Source organism: Rhinolophus ferrumequinum, chromosome 7 (genome assembly GCF_004115265.2).
Source record: "Rhinolophus ferrumequinum isolate MPI-CBG mRhiFer1 chromosome 7, mRhiFer1_v1.p, whole genome shotgun sequence".
Classification (NCBI taxonomy): domain Eukaryota; kingdom Metazoa; phylum Chordata; class Mammalia; order Chiroptera; family Rhinolophidae; genus Rhinolophus; species Rhinolophus ferrumequinum.
Window position 1 is genome coordinate 68,253,064 of NC_046290.1, and position 23,758 is coordinate 68,276,821.

A 23,758-nucleotide genomic window follows, 5' to 3' on the forward strand; every position below is an offset into this window, starting at 1 on the left:
TGTCATTATAAGTAGTGTTTTTAAATTAATTTCCAACAGTAATGGTAAAATGTACATTTTTGATGTATTAATATGTATATATATGTGTGTGTATAAATCACGTTTACAAATATTTTTTCTAAAAATATGATTATTACAAATTGAATATATATATATTTATAAGCTACAGTGTCTATTCAATAAATATTTTACACAACATAAACAAAAAAAATGGAAGAAAATGGCTTACCTTTTATTAAAAGTACTGTTCACAGAGGTCTTAACCAGGGGTGCTCCTATTGTATAACCCACAGCATACCCAATTATTACCGAAGCATCCATAATGCCTATAAAATGAATATTGAACACCAAACAGCTGTATAAACCACCTTTGTCATAAGATAATAAAAATTACATCACTGAAATGGATTACTTCTGAAAACTTCATAGTATACTTTATCAGTCAGGGTTCTCCAGAAAAACAGTACCAATAAGATATTTGGAGCATGCATGAGAGAGAGAAAGAGAGAGATTATAAGGAATTCGCTTGGGGCTGGCAAGTCCCAATTTGTATGGTCGGGATGACAGGCTGGAAATCCAGGTAAGAGCTAATGTTACAATCTTGAGTCTATAATTAAGTCAAATCCATGGAGCAGGCCAGCAGGCTGGAAAAACTCAGGCAGAGTTTCTATGGATTTGCGTCTTTTTTTGGAAACCTCAGTCTTTATTCTAAAAGGCTTCAACTGATTGGATGAGGCTCTCCCACATTATGGAGGGTAATCTGCTCTCTTCAAAGTCTACTGATTGTGAAGATTAGTCACATCTACAAAATATCACAGAAACATCTAGACTGGTGTTTAACCAAATAACTGGTTGCCATAACCTAGCCAAGCTGACATATAAAATTAACCATCATACGTATTATCCAGTGTATATATTAGAGAAACTTAAAAAACTAAAATATATAACTCACTGTACCTTAATCTATATATTTAATGTAATGTAAATAAATATATTTATATTTAACACAAATATAAATTCAATATACCTTATTTCACTTTAATTTACTAAAACAAAATGATACTTTATAATGATACATGATCATCACCTTTGCATCTTTCACCTTAGCTGTCAAGATAGCAGGAGGTGGCAATAAAGTAAAGTTCTCTCAGCAGTTTATAGATGTGTGTTTTAATTGCTATTCAGTAGAACCAAAAGGAAAATAAATATATTTGTTGCCACCTCAGCCAACACTAACAAATCACTGCAAAGAAGTTATTTCTAAAAGCAAATATAGATATGAATATCATCTATTTTAGTTTATTGGCATGACTTTCCTTACCTCTGGTAGAAAAATTATTATTTGGGTGAAAATTCTATTTTCTTTTAAGTCAACTCCACAATAAGTATAGAAAAATAAATTTAAAATTATCTTGCAAAAATGATAGTTAGATAATCTTGTACAAATAGATCGTCTACCAAGACTAGAAGCTATTGCAACATAAGGAAGTAGAGATTATTCTGAGATATATACCCCAGGGTTACTTATTGTAGGATAGAGTAGCACAAAATACTGTATATAGAGGATGTTACCCTATAGACAATTAAATACCACTTCTCTCCATGATGGGATAAACAAGATTATGTTTTCATTAACTTCAAAATATCAGGGCACCCCAAAAAGATTGAGTTAATATGTATATAAAGAACTTAGTACAACTATGATGATTATTTCAGCATCACACTAAATCGAGTACTGCGGAGGCCTAAACAAGGTTTCTATTTCCTTATAGAAATGATGGCAGCAACTTCTCACATATATCCCCAAAGTTTAACCATACAACTACTTGAGCAATTCAATCTGGTAATTTTGAGATTTTTTTTCCCCCTAGAGAAATGAACTGCAGCCTGTATAATTTTACATGACAAATATTTAAATATATATGGAATATATAGAGAAAGAATATAGTTTTTATTACTTAAGAATGTATTTTTCTTAATGCTCTATATATTTTAGAATGACCTCCAGGTAACTTGTCTACAATTCCAAATCTCAAGCACCTACTCAGAATTAAGTGACTCAATGTGATTTTGAAGTGAAGCATACCAGTTATTATTTATTACAATGTCATTATATGGAGGAATAATTAGCCCTTATATATCAGTTTAGATATGCACACCAAAATGCAGAAGCTCAATAAAAATTCAGAATGGTTCGATCATGTTAGAAGGAGAAGAAAAACTTGCCTAGATAAATACCAACTGAGTGTGTGGCAACGCTGTCATCAAGAAAACATACTCCAAGAATATAAAGACACATTCCTGCTATTCCCTGCACAGTCTGCCCAAAGATGAAGAAAGGCACATAATTTGATTGGGATGGAATGGATCTCTTGCAAGCTTGAGTAGTCTTCATGTCTTCACAAATATCTTTTGAAAAGATAATTATAATTTTTTGTTAAATGCGTCAAAAGTTAAACATACAACAAATATGCAGTATCTTTTATGAAGCTTTTTACCAGCTATTTCCACCATTATGCTTTTTTCTTTTAGTTAAGACTTCATTTACATTGATTGTAGTAGTTCTACAATCAATGATCATGTTTTCAGAAAAATGCAGTGATAAAAGAAAGTTTGTGGGAATACTGAAAAAGATTCAAATACTATAAACCAAATATAAAAGTGTATGTCTGACTATGTGTATAAACGCACTTATGCATGCATAGGAAAATATACATATGCACACATACATAACACAAATGTACTCATATGTCTCTAAAATTTGGCATCTGGTAACCCTGACTTTTGGCCCGGATAAAAGTATTTCTAATGTTTTAGATTATCTGAATCATCAAAGATTACTTGTGAGTTTAGTTCTACATCCACTTCTTCAGCAATCTTCACATTAACTTTGTGTGGCTTTGATTAAATAATTTCCCATTTTAGACCCACTAATTTCTAGAACATAGGTACATAAGGACAAAGCATTATACAATAAAACTTTCTTTCTGTTAGTTATTACATAGTAATCCACTAGATTTTAAATACATTTAGGTGAGAGTCTATTCTTTTCTTTTTATTCACATGGTTGTAAAACAGGAATAAATAAATGTTGGAATTACACTTGTTATTAGATTGGTAAGTCCAAGCTATGCTATTAGATCATTCTGATTGTGTACATTTGACTGGAATTTTAACAAATGCTCTTAAAATATTATTGGTTAATGTGTAAATTACAAAATAGTACACTAATGGAAAATTTCAGCTGGTTCAATATTCATATGAAATGTTATTTGATTCCATGTCAAATGGCAGGAGGTCTCTAGGATTGTGATTCAAAATACTGATGGTTGAATTTTATACAAACATGTTAACTTGTGGTGATATCAGTATCAATGTGATATTTCCAACACCTTGGCTTCTTAGTTCCTTGAACTGCTCTACTCCCATTTACTGGTACTCCACTTACTTTAGCTACTCAATTTAAACTTTCAAAAACAGTAACTACAAACCTTAACTACAATTGCAAGCATCCTACAAACATCTTTATCTTTCCAGCTCACTCCTAGTAACCCAATTCCAACAATCCCTAAAACCCACCAGGACCTATAACCCATTGATCCCACTCCTTTTCACTATCCCAATGATCCCTTTATATCCTTACTTCTCTTATTGTCATCTTAACACTTTTAAATCCCTTGCTCTTTTTTATATATCATGCAATCTCTCGGTAAAACTGCAACCCTAGTCAAATTATACTCTTCTCTTTACTCTGTACCTACACTTTTAAAGTCGAATGTGGTAGCACAAAAACAAACAACCATGCAAATCTCACTTTAAATTTATTATTATTAAACTCAAGGAGGTTCCTACACCCTCCTGATAATCAAATATGTCCCTAGTCTACTACTCTTGCCTTCTCCTAGGAAATTCAACTTGTTACTTTCCCTTCTGCCAGGGGTTACAGTCCTGAGATTCCTGCCGTCCAATATCTGAAAACAAATGTTTTCTACCAATAGAATAAAACTAATATTTTAGCGACCCTCCTCATGTTAAAAAATCCTTTGTTTGGACTATAATTTCAAGAAGGATGGATCAGTCAGTATTAAACACTGGTTATAGTTCAAGAAATATGATAAGTAAAAAGTTTAAATATATTAAATAACATGAATTATGTTGATGGCTTGGTGAAAATAATTCTATTGCAGTGATTAGGGTGGAGGCCATCTTAAAGTGGGTTGCGGAAAGAATATGAAACAAAGCCAGAAAGCATCGACATTTAAAAAAAAAAAAATTGTCAATGAAAATGAGGAGCTTATGCAAATTGATAAAAAAAAAAGGACTAGAGTGGCCCAAGAACTCATATGGGTCAGGGAAGAAAAGGAGGTCTCTAAATCTATTGTTAAGCTGCTCAGGCAGATTATATAATTTAGGTATAAGAATGGATCTGACAAAGTAATGGTAGGAAAAAATAAATAGCAATTTGATTGAGCAAGAAGGATAAGAGAAAAATCAAATTCACATCATCCTAAACAGAGCAGTCAGAAAACCTCACTATCAGGAAGTCCTTTCACATACCTTGTAGCAACGATGTTTAACATGGGAAATTCACTGAAAGGCTCAAAAAAAAAGAAGAAGAAGAAGAAGAAGAAGAAGAAGAAGAAGAAGAAGAAGAAGAAGAAGAAGAAGAAGAAGAAGAAGAAGAAGAGAAGAAGAAGAAGAAGAAGAAGAAGAAGAAGAAGAAGAAGAAGAAGAAGAAGAAGAAGAAGAAGAAGAAGAAGAAGAAGAAGAAGAAGAAGAAGAAGAAGAAGAAGAAGAAGAAGAAGAAGAAGAAGAAGAAGAAGAAGAAGAAGAAGAAGAAGAAGAAGAAGAAGAAGAAGAAGAAGAAGAAGAAGAAGAAGAAGAAGAAGAAGAAGAAGAAGAAGAAGAAGAAGAAGAGAAGAAGAAGAAGAAGAAGAAGAAGAAGAAGAAGAAGAAGAAGAAGAAGAAGAAGAAGAAGAAGAAGAAGAAGAAGAAGAAGAAGAAGAAGAAGAAGAAGAAGAAGAAGAAGAAGAAGAAGAAGAAGAAGAAGAAGAAGAAGAAGAAGAAGAAGAAGAAGAAGAAGAAGAAGAAGAAGAAGAAGAAGAAGAAGAAGAAGAAGAAGAAGAAGAAGAAGAAGAAGAAGAAGAAGAAGAAGAAGAGAAGAAAAGAAGAAGAAGAAGAAGAAGAGAAGAAGAAGAAGAAGAAGAAGAAGAAGAAGAAGAAGAAGAAGAAGAAGAAGAAGAAGAAGAAGAAGAAGAAGAAGAAGAGAAAGAAGAAAAGAAGAAGAAGAAGAAGAAGAAGAAGAAGGAAGAAGAAGAAAGAAGAAGAAGAAGAAGAAGAAGAGAAGAAGAAGAAGAAGAAGAAGAAGAAGAAGAAGAAGAAGAAGAAGAAGGAAGAAGAGAAGAAGAAGAAGAAGAAGAAGAAGAAGAAGAAGAAAGGAACGGGAGAGGAGGAGAAGGAGGAGAATGAGGAGAAGAAGAAGGAGCAGAAGAAGAAGAAGAAGAAGAAGAAGAAGAAGAAGAAGAAGAAGAAGAAGAAGAAGAAGAAGAAGAAGAAGAAGAAGAAGAAGAAGAAGAAGAAGAAGAAGAAGAAGAAGAAGAAGAAGAAGAAGAAGAAGAAGAAGAAGAAGAAGAAGAAGAAGAAGAAGAAGAAGAAGAAGAAGAAGAAGAAGAAGAAGAAGAAGAAGAAGAAGAAGGACTACAAGTTATATCTATTGTTGTTTTTGTTTTGTAAGAATGGGAAGAACATGTAAGTGTCAATAAGTAGGACCAAAAGAGAGGGAGAATTTACAGAAGGAGAAGGGAGAAGATCACCAATGGAATAAAGTAGGCAAGAGAGAACAAGGTGTTTAGCAGGAGGATAGCTCTTCCATTTTAACAGAAAGGAAGAAGTAAAGAACGTGAACATGAAAATGTAGGTGGAATTATAGTGTCTATGGTAAGAAACTAAGGCAATTTCTCTTATGGCATGTATTTTCTCTCCAATACAGAAGATAAGAGTTCAGTAAGGTACTACAGACTGAATGTTTGTGTCCCCTCATAATTTCACATGCTGAAGCCCTAATCCCCAATGTGATGGTATTTGGAAGTGGGGCCTTTGGGAGGTAATTGAGTCATGAAAGTAGAGCCCTCATGATGGGATTAGTGCCCTTATAAGAAGAGACACAAGAGAGCTTGCTCTCCCTCTCTTTCTGTCTCTCTGCTGCTACATATATAGGGACATAACCAAGAAGAGGGCCCTTACCAGAAACTAAATAGGCTACCACCTGGATCCTAGACACCTAGTCTTCAGAGCTATGAGAAATAAATTTCTAAAATTGTTTAAGTCACCCAGTTTATAGTTTTGTTATAGCAACCCAAACTAACTAAAACATGATCAAACTCTAAAATCCTTATTGTGAATTATGGAAGAGAGCAGATTAAAAAACAAAAAAAGAAAGAAAGACAAATATCAGGGGAATCAATCCATTAAAGAGCATAACTGAGGCTGACAGGAACAAATTCATCATGGGAATGAGCTGGCCTTTTGTGTGATTTTTCTCTAAAACACACATCACTAGCCCAGAAAAGACATATGGTAGAATCAAACATTTTCCAGGCCAGGATCAAGAAATAACAATGGGCCAGGGATCTTAAGATTATGATTAGAGTATGTTTGAAACACTTTAATATTTTATAGTAAGGAACATAAAATAAACTACCAATGAAAGAAAGTAACAACAAGGAGAATCTGATAAAGGGAGAAAGTGGATGTCAATAGACTGAAGCTTCCAATGAAAGAAAAGAATTTTAATAATAATTTTTATTATATGAGTGAGTTGGAAGAATTAGTGGGTATAATCAAAGAGTAAGATAATAGATATTTAGGAAGTTCTCAGTAAAGTGACAATGCACTGAAACCATGGGTATGTTGGGTGGTCAATTAAATGCAGAGATCTAGAAACTAAAGATCTGAGTGTAATACAAGTGTTTTCATGAACTAGTGGGAAAAATCACTTTTAACTGCTCCAGGATTTGGTAGAATACAGTCTCTACATGTTGGTTGAGGCAAAGGGGCTGCAGATCAACTTCACATGAATATGGAAAACTGTGCTGGGGTAGGGTAAGCAAAGAAAGGAAGTAGGAGGTGGTGGTAAATGGACTGTTCCAAAGAGGTTCAGACCACTCATAAGGGAAGATGAGCATAGCAGCTAACTGGGGAGTATACAAAGAGAACAGAATAGGAAAGACATTCAGAAAAGAAGAGGAGAAGGATCAAAAACAAGGAGGGGGGAGATGAAAGAAGACAACATAGAAATTTATTTATATAAATCAGAAATATATAGCGAGAGAGAGAGAGAGAGTTATGTAAGAAATAAACTTTTAAGCAAAGTAAGTGAAATAGATGTATGGAGTGAGCACTTTACAGCAAAGACTGTTTATTTCTGCTTCTCTAATACCAAGCAGAGGGCCACCCAGTAAATACACTAAATAGCTGTTCTTAGATAAATTGCTTGTTCCTAATCACAAGCAAAAAGGAAAATATGTAGAATCAAGATGACATAAAGAAGACACAAAGGAAGAAAGACTGTACTATCTCTACTCCTACGACTCCTATTAAGTGCTGATCAAGCAACATTTTTAATATGTTTCAATCAGTGTTTCCTAAGTTTTCACCTTTTCTGACCAGGACAGAATTAAGGGAAGAATAGGAATGATGTGTTTCCCATTCCCTTCTTTCCATAATTCATCTTCTAGTTCAATTAGCTTTCCATTGTACAAAAACAATGAGTATATTACAAATATATTCTACAAATTAATAAATACATTGGGGTGCCAAAAAATGTATGCACATGACTTGTATTCATCTTTTGTTATCAGCATATATTGAGTATTGCAATTTTAATACAGTTTTTTCCTTTCTTAAAATGTGTATACATTTTTTTGGCACTCTCTATTTATTTGACATATTTATATTCTACAAATATTATAAATATATTATAAATATGTGTGCATATTATATTTCAGATATTTATATGATGTATATCAATGTTTATTTAATATATAAATTATACAGTATACACATATATTAATTATATTAATATATTATGTAAATTATTGTATTTAATATGGACTGTTTTTTATTTACATTGTGAAAACACATCATAAACATACTTTTTAAACATGGTAAGTTTATATACAGACACACACACACACACACACACACACACTAACACACACACACAAACACACCCTCATGCCTTTTTCAAATATGTCTTGCTTAAAGTCCAGTTTAAAGTTGACAAAATGGGTAAGCGCCTTCCAACACTTTTATAAGCCTATATGAGTACACAACAAAAAACTAATTAACACAATAGTGTCAAAAATAGTGCTATGAAACTTCAAATGGCCTTAATCCACTGGGAGTAGCAAAAAGATTGTGGAATAAATTTTAAAAATGAACAAAGTGAAGAAGCCACTCATCGTTTTAGATTCAAAGTCCTATGTCAAAGAGCAGCTCCCATTTTTAAATGGCAGGAATAGCTAGAAAATGTCTGACCTTTCTTTTTGTGTATATAAGTTTTTTATGCTTGTATTTTTGCTTGTATGTTGTGTATTGTATACTGAAGTCATAATAAAGGGATTAATTAAAGCATATTGTAGAAGACATAAGGAATTACTAAAGTTCTCAAGAGACTAACATATAGAAATTGATAAAAGACAAACAATTTCACAAAATAATTATCCCAAAATATTCTTTCTTCTTTCTGTATTCCAAGATTCCCTGTGCCCCTTCTTCAAATCTACTGCTACAGCTTCTCACTGGCAACACCTACATGGAAGCCAGCTGGCAAGGAAATCTGGGAAATGTAGTTTACAGGCTGCCAGTCCCCTTGCAAACAGAAATGAGTCTAGAGGGGGAACAATGGAATTAATGGCCACCAGACAAATAACTTGCAAAGTGCGCCCTTCAGACTGCTCAGGATACATTTTCACCCTTCTTCCCATATTTAAACTTCCATACCAAATTAATAGGAACATCATCATCCTTCTGCCTAACATGTTTCAGTTATCCCCATCTCTTACATGAAAGGGTATATGATCAGAAGAAGATGAGAAAATGGCATGTAAGTGACTAGGGAGCTACACTTAATTATCTTAACAAACTTGATCATAGAAATAGACACAGATGGATCGATGTACAGACAGACAAGTATCACAGTCTATTTTAAGTTCCTAGAGCCAATGGTTTAAATGAATAATGATTTGACGTATGACAGTATTTTTAAAATCTTACCTTCCGTTTGTACAGTCAATTGATAATTTTTACCATGAAAGAATGGAAAAGCAAATAAAAGTGATCCAAATCCTATTAAAAAGGAGGCAGCTGTAATCCATTTTGGAATGTTTCCTCTCCCTCCATAGTATGATATAAACACTACTACCAGGCAAGATGAAATATCATAAGTCAATGACAGCACCACACTCTCAATGGTTTTCAGACGACTGTTCCTCCAAAACGTGTCAATGTTGAGATCTACAAGGGCAAACACAATACCTAAAATGTAAAAAGAAAAAAGAAAGCAATGATACACATTTTAAGAGACAAAATAGATCACCATTATAATCATTACAAAACAAAACTTAATTCACAGTGGTTTAAGTTTATTTTACATTATTCTGAATGTTTAAGATTTATAAGCACATAACAATTTCTTTTCTAACACTTTAACAGGCCTTAACCTCTCTAAAATATTTGCTAATTGAATTACTGGAGTTATTTTTTAAATGGCTATATTCACGAGTAATTTACTAAAGAATCTGATCTTTTTAATCATCTCAGTACTAATCTTTAATGTATTATATTTCAATTATAAAAAATGAAAAGCAATCTAATAAATACTTGTTTACCTACCATCCAGAACAGAAAATAAAACATTATCAAAATAGTTGAAGCCCAACATGTGCTACCCCCAAACATTCTTTTCTATCCCTCCATAACCCGTATCCTACACTGGAAGTTTACCATTTCCGAGCCTTAACATTTTTTGACAATGTAGACATACTTGAACAATATAGACAATTGTTTGTCATGTTCTTAAATAACTGGCATCACACATGCACATTTCCATGGGCATCTAACTGGGGGGGGGATAAGCATACTAAATGTTTGGAACAAACAAACGAAAGATACAGCGATGGTTACAAAGTAACATATTTGTTGCATTGGAAAGGGAAAAGGTTGCTCATTAGAACCCACCTTACCAAAGCGGTGGGACCGGCACTCACCACCCCTTGCAGGAAGCCAGCACCCACTCTCCTGCTCATGCTCTGAGAGCTCGTTCACCATCACCGGCTGCCTTACCAGAGCCAGAGCCCACCAGTCCCGCGCTGCTTAATCACCCACTGTGGCTGCTCATGGAGCTCGCAAATAGGAATGAGTCCAGAAGGGGAACAATGCAGTTTATGGCCAACAAATAACTTGCAAAGTGCAGCTTCCAGACTGCTCAGGGTACATTTTCACCCTTCTTCCCATATTTAAACTGCCAAACCAAATTAATAGGCACATCATCATGCTTCTGCCTAACATGTTTCAATTATTCTTGCAAACAAAGACCTTCTCACTTTCCAAAAAAAAAAAAAAAGGAAAGGTGACACATAGGAGGCACACAGTCCTATCAGTCATCATATCCATCTCAACCTAATGTTAATCTTTCTTCTGGTTCAATCACAAACCTGAATGGATTTTCTTTAACATAAAAACTAAATTTCAAATGTATATATGGTATAAAAAGGTATAAAAGGTACAAATAATTAAGCAAACATATCATAGGCCTAACTAGATTTGTGAAGGAGTCGTATTGCAAAAGACACCATAAACCCTACTTAGAACCACAACAGTTTAACAGACCAAGAGCAGCAGGAAACAAAATATAAAAACTTTCTGCATCCAAGAGAATTTTTTTCAACTCTCATTTTAGATGTGGCCAGGAAGGATGGTAAGAAATGTCTTGTCAGTAACTGTGTCCATTTCTAAGGTTGGGGTATTAGGTCCCCTTCTAACTCAGGAATATTCTGTCACCTAGAGATGAAGTTCTAATGCATCGCCCACAATACTCTTTTATAAAATAGTAAGGGAAAGAGAATGAGAACAAACAAAAAAATTGGAATACACATAAAACAAACAAGAAAGAGAAAAATGCATAGTTGCCACAGATTTTATTTTTTTTAATGGTTACGAGATACAGTTGATATTTATAACTTCCTTCTTCCACCACTCACTCCTTCTACTTCTTGACTTCACATAATATATAGAGGGTCCCCCCTCAAAAAAATGTATACACATTTTAAGAAAAGAAAAAATTGCATCAAAATTTTAATATTCAACATATACCGATAACAAAAGATGAATACAAGACATGTTTGACTTCTGCAATTACAAGAGGTGCTCAAAGTGGATACCATCAGCATAATTTTAATACAGTTTGCCTTTCTTAAAATGTGTATACATTTTTGGGGCACCCTCTGTATATAGGTTGCTATTTCAGAGCGTGTATTTCACCCTATAGGACAGCACCGCAAACTTTTTTATTGTTGTCTTTTAGCTGGAGCCTTACCTGAGTCTTCAATAGGATACTCTAATTATCTATAACGCCCAGAGTTTCTGTTATTGAGATATAAATCAGTGAATTCTAGGAACATGGACTTCCTGATGTACTTCTTTTGCTATAAAATGAATTCCTTCATTAAAAGCAATGTGACCATAAATAAGATCATCATGATGGTGTACAAGGTATTCATTAAGTCCAAGTATAGTTGTTCTGGCAGAACCATGACTATAAAAGAACCCATATCCAAGGCAAACATCTGGTTCAGTGAGAAGAAATTATTGCCCACTCCATAATAAAAGCAGAGAGTATAATAATCAACTTGGCCTCCAGGTAGATGATTGATTTCTGAGAATGGAACTATTTCCTGGATTGTGTTGACGTTTCCTGGTGGCAGGTCGGGCTCTCAGCAGTGCAATAGCCAGATCAGCTCTGGTGAAGATAAATCTATGCATTCACCTCTTGTATAACCTCCTTCCTTGATGCAACTGTCACTATAACAGGAGCCCACTGAACAAGGCAGACAATGGCTGGGGAAAGAAGCTGGCTAATAGTCACAGGTCACCTATCTACCACATTATTAAGAGTTTCTGCTGCAATGGATTTTTTTGGTGAACATTTCCATAAGATAACTCTGCCCATTCAGACAGACATACCACTTACCCAGACCTCCTAGTCACCAAACGGTCGATTCATTAGGCAATGGCAGCATGGAACTATTATCTAGGGAATGCGGATAATTAGATGTACTGCTCAATGTTCTTCCCACTGGGAGGATTTCCCTTTTCCTCTATTGTCAGGGCCTCCAGAGTTGGATTATAATGCTACCACAACATATTTCCACTTTCAAAAAACCACAGGTGGCACCAAAGATTATGTTTCTTTCTTAGCAGTGAATGGTACAAATGAAGAAACTTTTCCTCCATTTTGGAAGAGGCAGCCCTACACACTCCAAACCAACTGGCCCCTAAAGACATCACTGAAGGTGGCAGGCAAATTTTTGGTGTACAGCATCAACAGGACAGACTTTATATTAGTCATTCTGAGAAGGCTGGGACCTGATTCTAGTTTTGAGTCTGGCAGCAACAGGAGTGGTGGGGTCTGAGGGTAATTTGCATTCCCTTAACTCAGGAGAGGTAAATGCAGTGTTTTCACGCAGAGAATTGCTTTTTGTTCAGACACTAGAGGAATAGTTGTTCCTACTGGGAAAAGAGATTTGGGATTTCAGGGTTGCTAGTGCTCAGAGTCACTGAATTCCATCCGAATGCCTTTATCCCCATTCTCAGGGTTCCAATCAATGCCCCAAGTCTCACTTCTATGATCCAGTGAATCTGTGAATTCAACTTGTGTTGTAATTCTACAATGGTGAATGGCTAAAAGTGATAGATTCTCATACAGCTATCAGAGAAGCTCACACATTTGCTAAGCATTCCCTAAACTTTTCATTGTCTTTCTGTAAACTTTCCAGTGCAGTCAGAAGCAGTGAGTCAGCCCCAGAATCTCTAGTCTAAAGTTCCACCATAGGAGTTAATTGCAGAAGCTGTTGGTCTCCCACAGTCTTGCCTTCAGTAAGAATTTTATCTCAGGTAACATTTTAAATAACTTTTTTTGTCACTACATGCCATGGACTTCCAGTGTACCATTTTCCACAGGTACAAATATTGTTTTTGTTCCTTTCAAGCCCAATCAGGTAGGATAAACAATTCCAGGTTCCCATCTTTAATGGTTGGTTTCTTTGTTTTTTCCTGGTTCAACACTTGGTATGGAGGACTGTATCAAAAAGTATATGACTTTGGTAATTTACAGACAAATTAGATTTATTACATTGGTGAAGCTAAAAGTTTAGTCAACAACTTTCAAGCATCTTTATATTTCTATATCATAACATTTTTAAAAGGAACATTATTTTTGATACACATATACTTTAACCTATTTCTTAGCCATGGTTATCTTTAATAAAATGTTATGAATGTTTTTCTAAATAATATATTTTTAATGCGATCTTATTTCTAATTCTCATTAAATTAGCTGCAATTCATCAAAGTTTTTTTTATAGTTTTGCAGCAAAGGGTTAACTCAGCAGGCCTTGGTGGCTGAAAAAAAGACCTGTCTTCAAGACTAGCCTTTGGTTTGCTCCTTTGAGCTCTTGAATATTCTGCCCAATAAGAGTGCTATTATATGCCTGAAGCCTTGGGCCACACAGTACCACTTGGATCAGATAGTTTAAACTAACAAGGTGATTGAGGTGAACACTTTGTATGCTTGAGACCTGTGGCCACGCTGTATCCATTTGATTAGATAACAATATGACTTATGGTGAACACCTTTTTTGTTGTGTTTGTAGAGAGGAGGGTAATGGAGTCTCAGTAGCTAAGGTCAGTCACACAGATGCTACCTGTCTAAGTGACTGCCCCTTCTCCACCCCCCCCCCAAAAAAAAAGCCTGTGAGCTTCCTTGGTTGGCAACTCTTAGCAAGTGTTATCACACACTGTTGCTTAAAGAATCAAACATGCCCATGTGACTCCACTGGGACAGGACACGTGAAAGCTTGGACCTGATTGCTTCTAGACTTTGTCCCATGGGGCTTTTCCCTTTGCTGATTTTCCCTTTGCTGTATCCTTTCACTCTAACAAATTATAACCATGAGTATAACATCTTTCTCTGATTCCTGAATCCTTCTAGTGATACATTCAGTCTGAGTGAGGTCCTAGAGACCTCCAACATAATAGTTAATAAATTTGAAGTTTTTAGGCTTCTAATGACTCTTCATTGTATATCATAATATTTTAATTGAGAAAATACTCTCTATAAATATGTGTCTAGTCAATTTAAAGAAAACACTACTAAATAATGTTTCAGTTCAGTTTTTGTACTGAAATATTTTAGCCAAAATTCTCCATTCGGAGAATCTTTCTTTGACAAAACTCTTCAAATTGTCTTTATTTATGATTATTTTGAATATTTCTCAAAACATAAATGTGCAAGGCCATAGACCTCCTTAATTTCATTCCAACATATGAAAATAAATCAATGTAATTCACTATATTACTATAATAAAGGACAAAAACCACATGAATATCAAAATGTAGAAAAAGCATTTGACAAAAGCCAACACAATTTCAGAATAAAAATACTCAATGAACTAGGAATAGAAGGCAACTTCCTTAAATTGATAAAGTACATATATGAAAAGACCTCAGCATAATTTTAAAGTTAATAATAGAGTTTCCATATGACCCAGCAATTCTACTCCCACGTATAAAATCCAAAGAAACAAAGATATATGTCCACACCAAAGGTTATATACAGTACCAGCTTCACTTGTAAGGAGCTTGGAAGCTACCACTCTGTCCTAACAAATAACAAACTGAACAGACCAAAAAATTAATCTTCTTGGATACATAAGAGAGGGGAAGTTACAAGGCAAACTTGATGAGATTATGAGTTCAACTGTCATTATAACTCATCAACCTATGCGTTTAAATTTTGTATGATTTCCAGAAATATCAGCTCTACAGTGGAAAACAAAAAAAGAGAGGGCTTACGTTAGGGCTTTGATGGGAGTTCTTGAATTTTCAGACCATGACTTGAGCCGAGGCTTGAGGCCCAAGTTTGTCATTTCTCTTCCTAAGTGTGTAAGGGCACTGAAAATATTCCATCCAACACCAGAGTCCTTACAGTCGTCGTTGCTACCATAAGTAAAGTGCAGCAGCCACTCGGGCTTTCAGGTACATGCTTCAGCTGGTACTTCATCCCAGTCGAGCACAGGTGACAGCCTGGTGAATTCTGATGCAACCTGCATGCCAAGAACTGGTATCCATTTCCCATGGGCCAAGAGCTCAGCACTTCATTCATGACGAAAGGCATAACAAAACCAATCCTAAAATCCCAGCTTAATGAGGATATCTTCTGAGACTACTCCTGATACCAATAATAGTCTAGATCCAATCAGGAGAAGGAAACTACGCAGTAATTTGAAACAAGGATCATTTGATATAAAGATTATTAGCTATAACGGGACTAAAGTAACAGATGATTAGCTAGTAAGAAATCAAGAGAATGCTAAAGAATGTAGAAATAGCCAGTATAAGGAACAGCCACGTCCCCTAGGGCTGAGATTGAGCGCTCAAGGGCTAAAATCCAGGCCTTCTTAAAGAGGGCACAACAAAATTTTGGAAAATTGAATCCAGCAACATATAAAAAAGATAATAATCCAGTAATAAGAGTTTACCCTCAGGAATGCAAGGTTGGCTAAATGTCCAAAAATAATAGAATGCAATATATAATGTTAATAGAATAAATAAGAAAAGGCATATAATGGTCTCAATGGATACAGGAAAAAGACAATTGGCAAAATTCAACACCAATTCGTGATAAAAATTCTCAACCAACTAAGGATAAAAGGGAGCATCTGCAAACTGATAAAAGGCATCTACAAAAAATCCATAGTTAACATATTTAATTCTGAAAGGCTAAACGATTTCTGTCTAAAATCAGGAAAAATAAATGAACTTCTCTTTTTGGAATTTCTATTCAATATTGCATTGGAGGTCCTAATCAGTATAACAAAACAAGAAGGGGAAAAAAAGCATATAAACTGGGAAGAAAAAAGTAAAACTGTCCTGATTCAGAGATGACATGATCATTTATGTAAAAAATCCTAAGGAATCTGCCAAGAAGCTCCTATAACTAACACACTAATTTAACAAAGTTGAAGGATAGAAGAACTAAATAGACAAAGAGATATACTATGGTCAAAACATTCAATATTGTATAGATGTCATTTTTCTCCAAATCTATACAATCAAAGAAATCCCAATTAAAATTCCAGTAACTTTTTATACAAAATAACAGATTAGTTCTAAAATTAATGTACAAAGGCAAAGAATCTAGAGTAGCCAAAACAACTTTTAAAAAGAACAAAGTCAGAAGAAGACCTGAATCTATACTTGAAAACTACAAGATATATCTTGAAAACTACAAGATATTATTTTAAAAACTGAAGAAGACACAAAGAAATGAAAAGATATTTCATGTTCATGGCCTGGAAGAATCAACATAGTTAAAATGGCCATATTACCCAAAGCAATATACAGATTTAATACAAGCTGCATCAAAATCCTAATGGCATTTTTTAAAGAAATAGAACAACAACAACAAAATTATCAGGTTTGTATGAAATCACAAAAGACCCCAAATAGCCAAAGCAATCCTGAGAAAAAAGAACAAGGTCAGAGGTATCATACTCTCTGACTTCAAATTATACTATAAAATGACAATAATCAAAACAACATGGTATTGGCAGAAAAATAAACACACAGGCCAATGGAACCAAATTGAGAATGCAGAAATAAACCCATACATATATGGGCATGTAATTTTTGAGAAAGGAGCCAAAAACATACAATGGAGAAAAGAAAGCCTCTTCAATAAATGTGCTGGGAAAATTGGAAAGCTACATGTAAAAGGCTGAAACTAGACTGCTATTTCTCACCTGTGACAAAAATTAACTCAAAATATATCAAAGACCTAAACATAAGACCTGAAACAATAAATTGCATAGAACATAGGTACTAAACTTATGGACCTTGGTCTTAGAGGGGATTTTATGAATTTAACCTCAAAAGCAAGGGAAGTAAAAGCAAAAATGAATGAATGGGACTATATCAAATTTAAAAGCTTCAGCATAGCAAAAGAAACCATCAACAAAACAAACAAGCAACCAACCAAATGGGAGAAGATATTTGCAAATAACACCTCTGATAATGGGCTAATATCCAAAATATATAAAGAATTCGTACAACTCAACAACAAATAAAGAAATAATCCAATTAAAAAATGGGCAGCAGACATGAATAGACACGTCTCCCAAAAAGACATACAAATGGCTAACAGGTATATGAAAAGATGCTCAACTTCACCAGCTATTAGGGAAATGCAAACCAAAGCCACACTGGTTAGAATGGCTATTATCAACAAGACAAGTAATAACAAGTGTTGGAGAGGTTATGGAGAAAAAGTAACCCTCATACACTGCAGGTCAAATGTAAATGGGTATACAGCAACTAAGGAACACAGCACTTTTTGAGGAACGCCTCAAAAATTAAGAATAGAATTACCATATGACCCAGCAATCCCTCTTCTGGATATCTACCCAAAGCATTTGAAAACATTTTTCCATAAAGATATATGTACCCTCATGTTCACTACAGCATTATTCACGGTGGCCAAGACACGGAAGCAACTGAAGCGTCCTTTGATAGATGACTGGATAAAGAAGATGTGGTATATATACACATTGGAATATTACTCAGCCATAAGAAAAGATGAAATACTGCCATTTGTGACAGCATGGATGGATCTTGAAATTATCATGCTAAGCAAAATAAGTCAGACAGATAAAGTCAAGAACTATATGATTTCACTCATACGTCAGATATGAAACTGAAAGAACAAATGAACAAAACAAACAAACAAACACTCATAGACACACACTGCAGTTTAGTGGTTACCAGAGGGTAAGGGGGAAGTGGAGATGGTAGAAGAGGGGAAAGGGGTTCAAATATATGGTGGTGGAGAGAGATTTGATTTGGGGTGGTGGACACATAATACAATATATAGATGGATGATGTATTATAGAATTGTACACTTGAAACCTATATAATTTTACTAACCAATGTCACACCAATAAATTTAATAAAATAAATAAGAACACCTGATTCAATACATACAATAAAGGCCACAGTAAACCAGTGCAATATAATATTTGCATAAGTATAGATATATACGAGGTCAATGGAAAAGAATCCAGAGGCTAGAAATAGACTTAGAAAAAGATCAAAATTTCAACAAAAGTGCCAAGGTAATTCAATGGAATAAAGATAGTCTTTTCATTAATTATGATAGAATAAAGGTTTTATATGGAAAAAATTAACCTTGAGCCTTTCCATACACAAAAATTCACTTAAAAATGGCATGAGACCTAACATAAAGCTAAACCATACAACTTTAGAAGACAACAAAGCAGAGAAATCATTGTGACACTGACTTAGCAATATTTTTTTTGATAAAAACCAAAAAAGAATGAATCATTAAAAATTAAATTGGGCTTCAACAAACTGAATACTTTTGTAATAAAAAAAACACAGGTTGAAAAAATGAAAAGATAAACCCACAAATTGGGGGTGGGGGGAGGGAGATAAGGTGTAAGCAGGTTGACAGGGCAGGCAGGTATGGCCTGAGTCTGATCATAAGAAAACATCTCAAACATACCCTCCCAGATTGAAGTTCAACATACAGAATGAAAAAACCGTATGTTTTAAGACTTTAGGAAAATGAGGAAGTGTTTCAGATTTAAAAAGTCTAAAATAAGACAACTAATGCAACGTGTTCCTGGATAGAATTTTGGATCAAAAAGGAAAAGGAGACACTGTGGAGACAGTTGGCAAAGTCTGAGTGGGGGCCACCAATTCATAATTTAATGGCAGTGTTGCACAGATAGTCCTGACTGGGAGAGGTGAATGGTGGTTATATAGGAGTGTCCTCACTTTGGGAAGATGCACACTGGGTATTTAGCAGTAATGGGGCACCACGTCTGAAAAAAAAATCTATATGTCTAGGGAAAGAAAAGGTGAAGGAACACATGTAAACTATTATACAAAGTGTAAAAACAACTGAAAATACAAACATCTAGAGAATCTGGGTGAAAGGGACTCAGGAATTCTTTGCGTTGCCTTTGCATACTTTCCATATGTTGGAAATTATCTCAAAATTGCTTAAAATGTAATACTAATAATAAATTATATCAACTGATAAATAGATAAGTGAAGAGATATAGCATTTTTAGGAATATTATTAAGACACCAATATTATACCCAAATGACCTGTATGATGTCAGTTACAAAGTGGAGCTGATACCTTTCACTGTCAAGCACTTGTTCAAAACCCTCCTATATCTCATTACCCACTGAATGAGGAGATGATATCAAATGAGATAATGCCTGTAGAGCACCTTACTCATCACCCAGGACATTAGTGGGATGTAAACACTTTTTAGTATCCTTTCAAAATTCTCAGTCTGGTATTTAAAGACATATATAATGCGGCCACAATTTGTCTTTTCCGTTTATTATTCATTTATGCATTCAGTACCTCTTTATTGGTGTCCTTTCTGCTTCAATCACTATTTTAGGTCTTGGGGGGGAGGCAATAATAAAATAAATATAATTACCTTTATTGGTGCTTAGGTGAAACCATCATCCACCCACACTTGTCACTCACCATTCTGAAACAAGGCTTTTCTGTATGAGTGTTTATCAAAACACTCATTTATTTTTTCATCTCCTTATTCAATAAACATCCCTTAACTACATCCCCAGCTCTCTGAGAACTGTACCTATTTATCAAGGCATAATTCAAATGCCTCTACCTCCGAGAAAACTTCTTTGATGATCTCCACAAAAATAAACTGATGACTATGTATTTGTTCCTCTTATATGTTCCTCTTAATACATTTAGCTTTTTTTACTGCACTTATTTAGACATAGTATTTTAGAGCAAAAAGAGACTGTGCTTGGCAACTCCAGTGCCATCAGTTAACCGGCTAGTAAAGAAGCTGGGTTGTAATGGCTGTGGATGAGGGGCCTTGGCGAAGTAGAGAATGCATGACCCCTCTAAATTTAGGCAACAAATTCACATTCGTCTTCAAACTGTGTGCGTGGGTTGTCTGATATACATTGTTTGAGGTCCCACTCTACCTCTTCAATTCACACATTAGGAAACAAGATCCAGGCAGGAAATGGCTTGACCAGTAAGGCTTAAAACTGGGCAGAAGCAGAAGCAACCTGGTGGTCACAGACACTGTTTCCAACTTTATTTAATCCCCCAAGTGATTTAACCCTGAATTTCTCAGGGTTGGTGACCAAACAACATTAATGATTCAACACCACTCCCTCCAGGTGGCTATCTGGAGGCCAGGCTCCTATCACTCACACTGTGAAGGGTAACTGTCAATCAGGTGCTTGATAAATTAAAGCAATGACAGGAGCCCAAACCCAAGATGGCAGGCAGCCCTTTTAACCTGAGAATGTTAGAGAGTACAGCTGCCTCAAGTTGTGCCACCTGGTCTCTCTCTGGCCTCCCCCACCTGGGCAACCACTGGGAGGGGCCCCTGCTGCCCTCACCAGAACTACACCACCACCACCACCCCACCCCTTCAGGCTCACCTTGAGAGAATACCAGGGTGCAGTAGAAAATCAGGAAGCAGTGGATGTTATTAAAATGCTGACAGCTGCCAATGACTATATGGCCCAAACCACAGGGCCCCTCAAAATTTTCATACCCCTTTGGGGGCTTCTGGATTATGGGGGTTACGGCCCCAGCCTTGCTTCTTTTCTTTTTTAAGACATTGCGGAACCTGATCAGGCTAGCTGGAACCATCTTTATGTACCAGGGTTTTTTCCTAGACTTCTTTTTCTCCCCAGGCACAGCGCCCACGGTAGGCTGGGCCCTTGCGGCCTGGGGCTCTACTTCCGCTAGGGCTTCCTGCATGGCCCAAGGGCGCCTGCAGAGGCTGGAGCGTGGTTCACGCTGCAGGTTGCTTGGCCTGTGGCTCCCAGGCGCAACGCAGCCTGCTCCAACCCACCAGGGGGCGTAGATATCGGGGAACTGGTGCCTGCAGCCCAGGCTTCCAGAGGGACCGTGTCTCTTCTTGGCAGGAGGCAAATGTCCCCGCAAGGAGGTTGACAGTTGCCCTGAGAGAACTTCCAACGCTGTTTCCTCTTTGCTTCCACGTGGGGGATGGGGAGGAAAACAAAACAGCTAGTACTACTAGATTCTGATAACTGTTAATACAGGAAGCACCAGAGTGAGTCTAATGGCGTGAAATTTAATACTTTCTCATTAAGCAAGTAAGGAAAGAGAAATATGCAACTATGGCACAGTGGAACCGTCCCCCAACTTCCCCAAAATTACTTTATAGTAGTGTTTTTGTTTGTCTGTTTGCTTTTTTAACTGAATAATCTCACTAGAAACAACCAGAAAATTGTTGAAGGAGGAAGAGAAATCAGAAGACATGAAAAACACACTTCTACAACATTTGGAGAAACCAGCAATGATCATAAAACCATGTCCCAATGAATGCTCCTAAGTGTAGTGTTTTACACATAGAAATTATTGTCCTAGAAACTCTATCTCTAGCCAAGAACAGAAAGGATTATTATTTTCCTCCCTAAATAGGGGAAATGGGACCTAGAGTGCGAATTACTTTCCCAGGTACAAAAATCTTAACTGCAAAGAAAGAATGTAGAATAGTAGCAGGATATTAAGTGTATGTGTTGTTTATATAAAAATGTAACTTTTTATTGGTTTTCTTTTCTTAGGCAAAATATAAATTATTCAGGCTATGTACGCATATGTCAGGAGGGTGACATTCCAGGAAAATTGAAACTATCTTCCCTCCCATGGATTAGATATTGTGTTATCAAAAACAATCCAGCTCTTAAACAAATTTTGTGCTCCTAGAAAGTGCTGGAGCTACGAGATGGGGGAGGCGGGGGGGAATCACTGAGAATTGCTAGGGAAGAGGGTCCCACAGACCCCACCACTGACATGAGGCCTGAATTTGCCTCAACAGAACTCTGTACACCAGCAGAGTGGAAATTAATTTCACCTTATTAAGAGACCTAGTTTGTCAAATACAGAGGGTGCCAAAAAGATGTATACACATTTTAAGAAAAGAAAAAAACTGTAAAAAGTTGTAATACTCAATATATACCGATAACATAAGATGAACACAAATCGTGTGTATACATTTTTTTGGCACCTGTGGTATAGTACCCTACAGAAGTAGGAATGTTTCCATATGCAGAAAAAATAGGGCTGCGGTGAGAGAGGGGGTAGGAAAGGAAGGAGGATATGAAAGGAGACAAAGAGGAGATGAGATCATTCTTAAGAAAAGGTGCAGCTACCAGACCAGCTAGAACTAGATTTTGGTGACTAAGGAGGCCATCTAGCCCCTCAAATTGTAATGGATTATAATACTATGGTGGGCAGGGAAAATCACCACACCGTGCAGCCATGACAGTTCTGACAGGGGCCAAATAAGGACAAGGGAATCCCACCTCCTGATGGGAAGGAGTAGTCAGTGAAAACCTGCCTTGGGAATACCTATAATGCCACCCCTAACTCTTGAACATGCTATTAAAATGCTAAGCCTCTTTGTTCTTCAGGGCAGTTGCTCTTCTGATCTGCCCACTCCCTATAGTTACCCACCTACGGAAACTATTAGTAATAGGGAAAGTTTTAGCATATTTGAGCATGTTACTGAGGTGAGGATAAAACCAGAGAAATGTCTTTGGATTGGTCTACCCTGGGAAAACTATGCAGAGAACAAAGAACATTCTATGAACAGCAGATTTTATAAGAACTAATTTTAGCTAGAAATATTAGACTTCCAAGCTATAACATTTTACCCTTTAATATCTGCATATTTCTAGATTCTGAACTGCATGACTTACTTAGGTAATACTAGTACTTTATGAAGAAAATGGAGAGATTGTCTCCCTTCCTCTGATTCTGATTTGTTTCCTTATTGACCTGTGTCTTCCTTCCATGATTATTTGAGTAATTCTTTATGCAAGGAGACAACTAATGGCTATGTAGTCATATTTTAAATACACAATGATGTTTAAAATATACATGGAGGAAAAAATTATCCCCTTAAAAATGAAAGTCTAGAAATCACTGCAGGAAGTAGCAGGTGACAGTCATAAAATAATAATGCCTTTGCACTAGTAAGAGAGAGGATGAGCTGGAAGGTCAGGACAGCCACATCTGTAGTGTTGTTTACTAACATAACAACATCCCTAGGGAAAGATGCAGATCCCTCAGGGGAAGTTTTGCCCATGTAAATTTGGCTTTTTTACAGCTGTTGTTCTGATTACATCATTTTTTCAAAGTCCAAAAGGGAGTCAAAAAAGAAGTAATAAGTGGTTCTTCACCAATCTTTTAGTTTGAGCCAGAAATAAGACCTTTGAAGTTTTTAAGTCTCTAAGAAGCAAGTTACTGAGCAATATTGTCCAGTAGAAATAAAAAGTCAGCAAATAAATAATTTAAAATTTTCTAGTACCCACCATAAAAATAAAAGGAAACAGGTAAAAGTAATTTAATATT

General features: G+C 35.7%; 1 protein-coding gene across 1 annotated transcript in view; it reads right to left on the bottom strand.

Annotated features, from left to right (window-relative positions):
* Nucleotides 1-23,758, bottom strand: part of LOC117024612 (solute carrier organic anion transporter family member 6A1-like) — a 106,459-nt gene that overhangs the window by 64,256 nt on the left and 18,445 nt on the right. Inside the window, exons 3-6 of the mRNA XM_033110022.1 lie at nucleotides 20,812-21,371; nucleotides 9,277-9,537; nucleotides 2,227-2,409; nucleotides 230-326 (exon numbers count right to left, since the gene is read on the bottom strand). Of these exons, the coding sequence (XP_032965913.1) occupies nucleotides 230-326; nucleotides 2,227-2,409; nucleotides 9,277-9,537; nucleotides 20,812-21,371 (1,101 nt within the window). The remainder of the gene's footprint in view (nucleotides 1-229; nucleotides 327-2,226; nucleotides 2,410-9,276; nucleotides 9,538-20,811; nucleotides 21,372-23,758) is intronic.